The sequence below is a fragment of the Setaria italica genome, chromosome IX (genome assembly GCF_000263155.2).
Source record: "Setaria italica strain Yugu1 chromosome IX, Setaria_italica_v2.0, whole genome shotgun sequence".
Taxonomy (NCBI): Eukaryota; Viridiplantae; Streptophyta; class Magnoliopsida; order Poales; family Poaceae; genus Setaria; species Setaria italica.
The window spans coordinates 53,641,319-53,650,303 of NC_028458.1; the positions used below are offsets into that span (position 1 = coordinate 53,641,319).

At 44.5% G+C, this 8,985-nt stretch overlaps 2 protein-coding genes across 3 annotated transcripts; both read right to left on the reverse strand.

Moving 5' to 3' along the window:
* Positions 1 to 216: 216 nt before the first annotated feature.
* LOC101783230 lies at positions 217 to 2,543 on the reverse strand. The gene is made up of 4 exons (XM_004985255.3): positions 2,210 to 2,543; positions 1,105 to 1,360; positions 826 to 919; positions 217 to 731 (listed from the first exon to the last, which is right to left on the reverse strand). Exons 1-4 carry the CDS (start codon positions 2,458 to 2,460, stop codon positions 400 to 402), a joined length of 933 nt encoding a protein of 310 aa, XP_004985312.1. The 5' UTR covers positions 2,461 to 2,543; the 3' UTR covers positions 217 to 399.
* Positions 2,544 to 3,954: 1,411 nt separating this feature from the next.
* LOC101783638 lies at positions 3,955 to 8,196 on the reverse strand. Of its 2 annotated transcripts, none has more exons than XM_004985256.3 (3): positions 7,917 to 8,196; positions 6,700 to 7,285; positions 3,955 to 5,056 (listed from the first exon to the last, which is right to left on the reverse strand). In XM_004985256.3, the coding sequence occupies exons 2-3, from the start codon at positions 7,252 to 7,254 to the stop codon at positions 4,208 to 4,210; spliced, it is 1,404 nt and encodes a 467-aa protein (XP_004985313.1). In that variant the 5' UTR covers positions 7,255 to 7,285; positions 7,917 to 8,196; the 3' UTR covers positions 3,955 to 4,207. The 2 variants fall into 2 exon arrangements, with proteins under 2 accessions (XP_004985313.1, XP_004985314.1); XM_004985257.4 differs by lacking the exon at positions 7,917 to 8,196 and adding an exon at positions 7,758 to 7,907.
* Between the last annotated feature and the right edge of the window lie 789 nt (positions 8,197 to 8,985).

The window sequence follows — 8,985 nt, forward strand, 5'->3', positions numbered from 1 at the left end:
ATAATTGTGCAGGTTTTTTTTGTATATCCTCGTTATACGGGGATACCATCCTACGAGCCTACGATTAATGTTTCGCTGAAATGCGAGTTCTGCATGAAGCTGCAGCTTGGCGATGCCCAACCCACAACTCAGTAAAACTCGATACCGCAATGTTGTACCGTCTAACTGGCAGACATCATGCAACATAATTACATATCAGATAATCAAAATACCCTGTAGAAGCAACTCGGTGAAAAAAAATCTTGTCTTGCGAACAGATGTACACTATAAGTCAACCACTTGTTGAACTAGGAAGATTAAGCCCCGCATAAGCTGAAAAAAATGTTACAAAAGTGAAGTGCCAAACAACCACTCTAACATGTATGGAAAGTTTCCTTTTATCTATTCTATTTGACTGACCTAAGCACGCTTAAGCAAAACTACCATGATGGACGCAATGGCCAAGAGCACAAAGGCTGATGGCGCGCTCGGAAAATCTTTGCTGGAGCTCATGATCAGAGTCTTGATCTTCCCCTTGCAGCGGCCCTCGTCCGAGGTTGCGACGAGATCTTGCATCATGTTTGACAGATTGGTCACCATCTCGAACACCAGTGCCCTAATTTTCTCCAAGTAATCCTTGACCGATTCGCCAGTGCTTGGACGGAGGTCAGTGCTTTGCACGCTAGCTGCATCACCATCCTCCGCCTCATCCCCAGAAACGCTTGAAGCTGCACTAGAGCACTGGCTGAGCTCTGTAAAATGGGAAGGCAAAAGTTCAAAATAGAAGCTGTGCTATAGAGAGTTGATGAATCTAAACTGAAGAATGATGTTGATATCAATGCTTACTCGACTCATATGTCTTATAGAACTTCAAAACCTTCTCGTTCTTCATCACAGCATCCCAAACATTCTTATCAGAAGCAAGTGAGGCAACAACATCCTGCAAGCAACAAATTAAAGGTCGTGCAGAAATAAGTCTCTCTCTTTTGATCTCTCCACGACAAAATAAACCTCATGAAAAGAATAAATACAAGTAAAGCCTGATGATGGTAACGTGAGAAAGGAACAAACACAAAGGAGGAGGATATGTCTTGGCATTTGCTATACAAGATCAGAGAGACAAACCTGAGCTTCAGGGTTCTCATGTAGCAATGTGAATGCTTGCACAACACGTCCAGGAGTTCCAGAGGCAGCGAGTAAATTTTCGTAGTTATCTTCTTTCTTAGATGTTTCTGAATGAACAACGACCTGGGGTGTTTCAGACTCAACAGATTGTGGAAGTGCAATTTGTTGAGCAACCTTTGCATGATTATCCTGGTCAGTAATTGAGAAATGCTTCTTCGGAGTATCGAGGTCAGCAGTGTGAGATTCAGCCTTAGCACTGGTTACACGAAACATGACTTATCAGTTCAATTTCAGGAAAAGGGATGTTCAAAAATAAATACCACAAATACAAAAAATAAATTAAGCTAAAGGTAGAAGAAAATTACTGAAAGAACAAAAGAACTTTTGGTACGTGGGTGTGTGTGATGCTCTTGTACTCGAGTGGGTCTATCTTGACTCATGTACTCTTTTTCTACCTTAATGTAATGAAATGATACATAGCTCTCCTGCTTAGTTCGAGAAAAAATAAAAGAAAGAACAAAAGAACATGTAAGGCTCTTCTTTGTGGAATCTAATCATGGTTTATCTTCATTGGATTTGAGTTAACATTTCTAACTAAAACTCTTCTGTATGTAAACTCTTTTGTTTCCCATGAAACCCTTAACAAACTTGAAATCATTGTTCGGTAACAAAAGGTATATGTACTGATCATGTCTACGTAAACATGAGAGGGTGGCTAACTAACAATTTTTTTATTTTATAACGAAGTGCAATCTACCAGAAGAGAATTTGATTACTTGTGCTACCAAGAAGCAAAAACCATATCCTTTTCTACATTGAAGAAACTTACCAATAGGCATTATTAGCTAATGACTAAACTTGCGTAATTCACAACAATTTGTAACGCTCCGTGCCAAGGAACATCGGAAGTATTAGTACTGTTGTTTGTTATAACAGAGTGGAGTAAACATTTAATCAGATCGCCTACGGTTTTTTTACAATTTTGGTTAAGAGATCGAAAAAAAAAGTAAAGCGATCGCCGAAAAAAAAGTTCAGAGATCGAAAAGGCAGGAGGCCAGGAAAACTGAAAAGAGCGAGTGAACGTAAGCAAAGCGAGAGCACGCACATCTCGAAGGCCTCGCTGAGATCGAGCGTGGCGGCCATGGCCTCCTCGTGGGTGGGCACGGGGCCGAACACCTCGCGGTCCGGGATGACCCAGTCGTCCGCTACCAACGTGGACGCCTTCCGGTTGTCGGCGGCCGACGAGGAAGAGGAGGAGTTGGACGACGGGATGACGGCGCGCCGCATGTACGCGGCGGAGCGGTAGCCGCCGATCATCGCGGCCTTGGCGGCCGCGCGGATGCTTCCCCCGACCATGGCCGGTAGCTGGTGGTGGCTTTGCTTCGCCGCGAGAGAGATCGCCCCTCGTGCGCCCTAACCAAACGAACCAGCGAAGGCGAGGGAAGGGGTCGGGAAGTCTGTTGGGCGAGATATTTATTATGGCATCTGTAAAATAATAAAAGGAAAAAAATCGTAGAATGACCAGAGAGAGAGAGTGAGAGAGAATTTTCTCGGGAAATAAATAAAAACAGTTGGAGATAAATACTCCTACTTAAACAGGAGGTTTAAAAATTTTCATTTTGTTCCCTGATGAAACGGCGAGCGTAAAATCATGTGTGGACCCGTGTGGTGTTTTTGTTGCGGCGCTAGACACGTGTCGCGCCCGGGGGCCGTCCTCATATCTTACGGCGTTGTTGTCTTCTGGAGTTGACGTGCGGGGGCCGTTGACTGCGAACCGATCACGTAGCTAATCAGCTGACTGCAAGTTCGCAACGGATTCGATCAGATCTCGCCCGTCGCCAATCCTGGACTTCGTGATCTCCTTGATTTGAACTACGGGGGTGTTCGGATCCCCGAGCTAAACTTTAGCCATTGTCACATCGAATATTTAGATACTAGTTAAGAGTATTAAATACAAGACTATTTAAAAAACCCATTGCACAGATGGAGGCTAAACGGCGAGACGAATCTATTAAACCTAATTAGTCCATGATTTGACAATGCGCTGCTACAGTAACCATTTGCTAATGATGGATTGATTAGGTTTAATAGATTCGTCTCGCCGTTTAAGCCCTTTCATCTGTGTAATTAGTTTATAATTAACTTATATTTAATCCTCCTAATTAGCCTCCAAACCTTCGATGTGACACAGACTAAACTTTTAACTCAGAATCAAATACCCCTATGGATAAGAACAGCTCCATCGCCTTTCTGGCGAAACACCCCTACGGATAAGAACAGCTCCATCGCCTTTCTGGCGTCGGCAGCCATGGACGGTATAAAAAAGAAACGCAAAATGTTTCGTATGTTTTTGCAAATTATAAAACTTGACCTACGGGGGGTAAGACGGCCCCCGGGCATTTGGCTCAAGAAGAAAGACCTTCTCACGCAGGCCAAGAAAACCCCCCGAACCCCTACCCCACCCTTACATGGCGGCACCTGCGCCAGCGTGAGCCTAGGCCGGGCCTTGCAGCATGCTTTGGTGTGGGATAGACGAGGAGGTTTTTTTAACCCCAGCCTGAAATTCGCTCCCACGGGGAGTGTGTGGGATAGACGAGGAGGTTTTTTTAACCCCAGCCTGAAATTCGCTCCCACGGGAAGTCGAACCCAGGACCCGAAGAGTGCCACTCGGTTCCACTAACCAACTCAGCTAGGGAACCTTCAGAGATGCACAAAGGATGCGTCTGGGTGACAGAACTACAAGAATTACCAGATCCACAGCGCATTGCTCAAATAGGGCTGGCGCTGCACCAGCTCCACAGCCATCAACACAAATTTCAAACGAGACCACGGAAAACGATACTAAGACAGTAAGACGAGTAACACCGAAGGTGCAGCCAGATTATTCTGAAACTAAGACGAGTGGATCAAACACCACAGCTCGCCCAAAAGGCCACATACTTTTATCTGATTTTTAGTCCAAACTCAACTGCACATTTACAGACTCTGCATCTACATCTGATCTATACAACGCAGCCCAATGTGTCAAATGTCAATACTTTGATAGTATCTATCAATGTAACGGTGTATAAGAACTTCAACTGTTTTAAGAAACTTTGAGCTTTCATGAATCCCTCCACCCCTCGGGGAGACGCCACTGCTTGTGCCAGTAAATGGACACTCGGGACCAGAGAGGGAACATGAAGCTGTAATCTGCAGCTTCATCAGGGACTCCCCCTATCGTCAGAGGTAGCCAGACGTACCGAGAATCTCTCAGGTCGGACGGGTTCCACCGATCAGCCATGAAGATGAATGAACCTGGTAGTCCTGGAACTGGCAGCACGAATGTGCTCTGGGAGAAGAATGTTGTTGATCTGAAGACCTCATTTCCTCCCACGCAGGGGTTCCCTAGTGTTTCCCAAGGTCCCATTACTGAAGTTGCAGCGTGAGCCAGTGCAGTGTTTGGCGCCCAGCCTGTGCAGCCAGAGGTTACCATATAGTAGGTGCCTTCGTGCTTGAAAAGCGCAGGAGCTTCTCGGTGCTGTGCAATGAGAAACCTCCGCATAACATCAGTGACATCAAGGTAGTCATCTGTTAGCGGACCGATGTGGAGCTCACTGTTGTCCTCAGAAGAGTATATCAGGTAGGCCTTCCCATCATCATCCTTGAATATGGTCATGTCTCTACTTTCGCAGTCATGTGGGCGCTTGCTGTAGAGATAAGTGAATGGACCAGTTGGGGAATCACTGACAGCCACACCAACTGAAGCTTTAGTGTAGTTAGCATCATCTATGTGCATCCACATCACATATTTGCCAGTCCAGTCATTGTATATCACCTTGGGCCTCTCTAGGACATTGGATTTGTGGAGATCATGTGTTACATTCTTTTCCTCACCACGGAGGACAACTCCTTCATTTTTCCACGTCCATAGGTCCTTTGAAGAATAGCAACTTACTCCAACGATGTCAACCTGGAAAATTATTTGTCCTAGTTAGTGGTTAGAGATGATAAAGACACTGCTAAAGAGGAAAGTGGGCAAAACAGACAATCACTTGAAGTACTAATAAAGTAACAGTAGTTGCATCTATAAAGTTCTGTTGCTGAAACATCACTTCAGTTTGTCAGTAGCATAGTACATAGTTCTGTGTTTTTGGTTATTGCAAAATTTAGTGAACTCTAATGGTTGCCACAGGCCCACAGTCCACCCAAAGTTGGTATTCATTACATTAGAATAATCAAGTTGAAGTCTATCCAGGGAATCCTTACTGAACTAAGAAATGCCTCCACCAATTCATAGTAACCACCAAATATTTTTTTTGCTGTCTAGAAGAGGTCATTAGTATAAAATAGAAATTAAAAGGCATTTCCTGGTTGTTGGTAGCATCATATGCTTTTACCCTATCACAGACACTTTAGATTGAACCAATGATAGAACTGCAATCATACAGGACACTGCACCTCCCAATACATTGACATTGCCATTGCCGTTGGTGTGAACGTATATTGGGTATGAAAGAACTGCAATCACACTGGCATAACGCACTTCCCAAATATATCGCAATTGGTGTGCATATCTAATGGGATGCACGCACGCATGTGTGTCTAATTTATTATCTGAAGCTTAAGTTCTTTTTTCAGTTCTGATAAAATAAAAGCTATTAGCTTGCTACTTGCATGACAACAGCCTGCAACGCAAGGTAATTCTTCCTTTGGTATTATGTGAACCCGAACCCAAATCTACTTCTATTTCATTGATGCAATTTGCCATACTATGATTCAAAACCACTAGAATATAATGAATATAAGTTTGTGGGCAAGGAAAATTTTGGAGCCCAGACCAATTTCATATGAATAAACTGTTTAAATTGTTACTAGCTTTTCATCTCTACACACCAAGTGATCCGTCTTGAACAAGCCCAGTCAATTTTCTTACCTTCCCAACAGATCATAACTTCCAACATGTTCCCTAGCAATTTGGCCTCACCAACAGAATCTAAAAGGTCTGTAAAATTAGATGTATGCATTAGCACACACTGCTACACATGTACTGAAATGTTCAGTCACATTTAGAGAAACTAAACTTTCTCTTGGAAAATAGTATTTTTAGGTGTTGTACATAGTAGTTTTTAAGTTTTAGCAATTTCTATGATGGTTTATTAAAAAGAAAAAATTACTCCAATGATATGATTAGTTAATCTTGGAGCAAGGCATTGGTTTAGGATAATGCTGCAACAAATTCCTACAAGAAAGTTCTAAAATGGGGGGAAGTTGATGTTTCCCCATCATTGTTCTTCACATTTCTAGCACCAGTGCATCTACATGAGCCTGCTCTGATCAAGTGCGGTGCATGAAAAAAGAAACTCAATCGATTTGGTTTCTACATGTACTATATGCCGCAACTCTAAAAAAGTAAAAATGGAGTGTGAAGTACAGTGTATACAATCTGGTATAAATCTCACGCAATCACATTCGCCTATGTGGGAGCTAGTACCTTTGAGTTTTACAGAGGAATGTGACATTAGTTGAAACATTTGAATTAAGTGCTTCTGCAGCCACATACCACAAGTCTCTGAACATAAATGGTGTTAACAGCATCAGAATAGTACAACTCACCCGGTCTGCTCCCTTGCTGTGAGCTTTGTAGGTTTTGCCATCCTTATTCTCCCCATACCAGAAATAGGTCTTGGTCTTCTTGTCATACAGTACACCTCCTCCGTGGGCTTGGATAGGTTTGCCATCAGTATCAAGCCAAACTCTCCCTGGGTAATAGAAGTACATGCTGTCATTCCGACCATTGATTGGATCTACAGCCATGTTCGATTCTGGGAAGAACATATCATGCACTGCAGAAGATTCATCCAAGAACTCATCCACTACTGTAGGTGGCTTCCTCTCGCCCTTGCGCCGCACAGCCCGGGGATTCCTTCGGCTCCGGGGAGGCGATAACCGGAACTTCTCCTCCTCCACTGCTTCCAGTTCCCTCATAATCGATCGACGGATCTCATGTGTACTCATACTCTCATCCTCCTCCTTATGAATGATGATAAGATGGAAATTCACAACGACAACCAGCGCTGCTAGGCTCCACAGTACCAGGGTTAAGGACCTGTGGCTTGCCGGATAGCAGCGGAGACCTAACGCCTTTGGGTGCCTGCTCCTCATACCCATGGCGCCCCTTATCTACTCCAGCTGACACGCGCTGCAGCCAAAATGAAACGAATTGAGCCCAAAAAGTGCAAAAATTAGACGGCAAATTTGTAGCTGTTGGAATTTCTGGAAATAACAGGATGATCTGCATGTCAAATTAAGAAAGGCACAGTAGCAGCAAATGAAATTGGGAGCTGGAAACTCCCCAGGAAAGAAACAGTTTATTAGCAACATTTAACCAACCAGATTTCATTCCTGAATTAACGTCGCCCTACACTCAAATCAGGGAGCTACCAAGCAGAAACCAGCAAGCAAACTCAACAGCTTATCATTGCCTAACGACCCGCTCCATCACAGCCACAAAAAATGGAGCAACCGGAACTGGAGAGCTGGAGAACCTCCAGCAACACAGCTCAAGCTCAGCCGTAGATTCGTAACAAGGCCAAAGAATTCAGCAAGAATCGGACATACCTTGCAAGCAACGATAAAAATGAAAAAACGAAGAGAGAAAAGGCGATGCTCACCATGGTAGGTTGATCCAGAGAATCGAAGAGGACAAATCAAAAGCTCAACTAAACTAAAACCAAACCCAGTCCCATCAGGTGAGTACCTGCTACCAGCTAGCATAGCAGTAGAGTAACACAATCTGACCAGCTAATATAAAAATCGGCGGCGCAGCTCACCATGGGCTAGTCCTGTCGAGATCTTGGCGAGAGATGGTTGGGGGCGCCCCGATTAGCTTAGCACGAGCCGCGATCCCAGGGGAGATTAGGGGGCTGTCTTGGCTTGAGCGGCTGGCAACGCGGCCTGATGAGAGTGATTTGGTGTGGTAGCGTATGGCTGGCTGGCCTCCCTCGCGGACAGCGAACTGCGGCGTCGCTCTGGAAAGGTCGCCCGTCACATTGTGGTGGGTACGGCGTGGGGGCGTGTGAGTGAGGGAGTAGATTGGAGGGGCGCCCGGACACCTGGCCTGTGTGCGCGCGGCGTTGCCTGCGGTTGGGGCAGGAGGCGGATGACGGATGGTCTTCTGCGGCAGGTGGCCGCCGTGCTTGTTGCGGCGGGCTGTCTATTCCTCTCCGCCCTTGTGGTTGGGGTGCTGAACACCTGAACTTGCTGAGTGCTGAGCATCTCCAGCACACTCCAAATTGCATCCTTCATGCCTTAAGCTACTCCTAATGACAGTTTTATTTTTAATTAAGAAGTTGCCATATAAGAAAAGAGGATACTGTAAGCAAGTTTCATCTAGATATTTTCCAATTTTTTTAAAATCTCGTCATCCTTCCTTATAACTATGGATATGGGTTTCTTTCCTGCGATAAAGTGGCCAACCATCTTTATTTTTTTCCATGTATCCATAAAACAACGTCATGAACGCAAGTATTAGCCTTAGTTTGGCCATCTACTCTAAAAAAATTCTCTCCATATTGTCGGCACTTTAGCTGACTAGTCAAATTTCACAATCCAAATCTTATTGAACTATACTTTATTTGTATTGAAGTTGTTGTGATGGCTATACTGAAACTACTATTTATCTGTGACAGCTCTAGTATGAATAGTTTCAGTCCTGTATTTCAACGGCTATACTCCAATGGCTAATTTTCTCCGGTCTATGCATGCACGGCCATTTCCCATGATTCACCCACATCATTCTCGCTCTTCCTATCTGCTCGCTCCTCTACCAAGTCACCTTCACACTTGGACTCCCGACGACGAATCCATTCTTGCTGCAACACACCAAGCATACCGACAGCA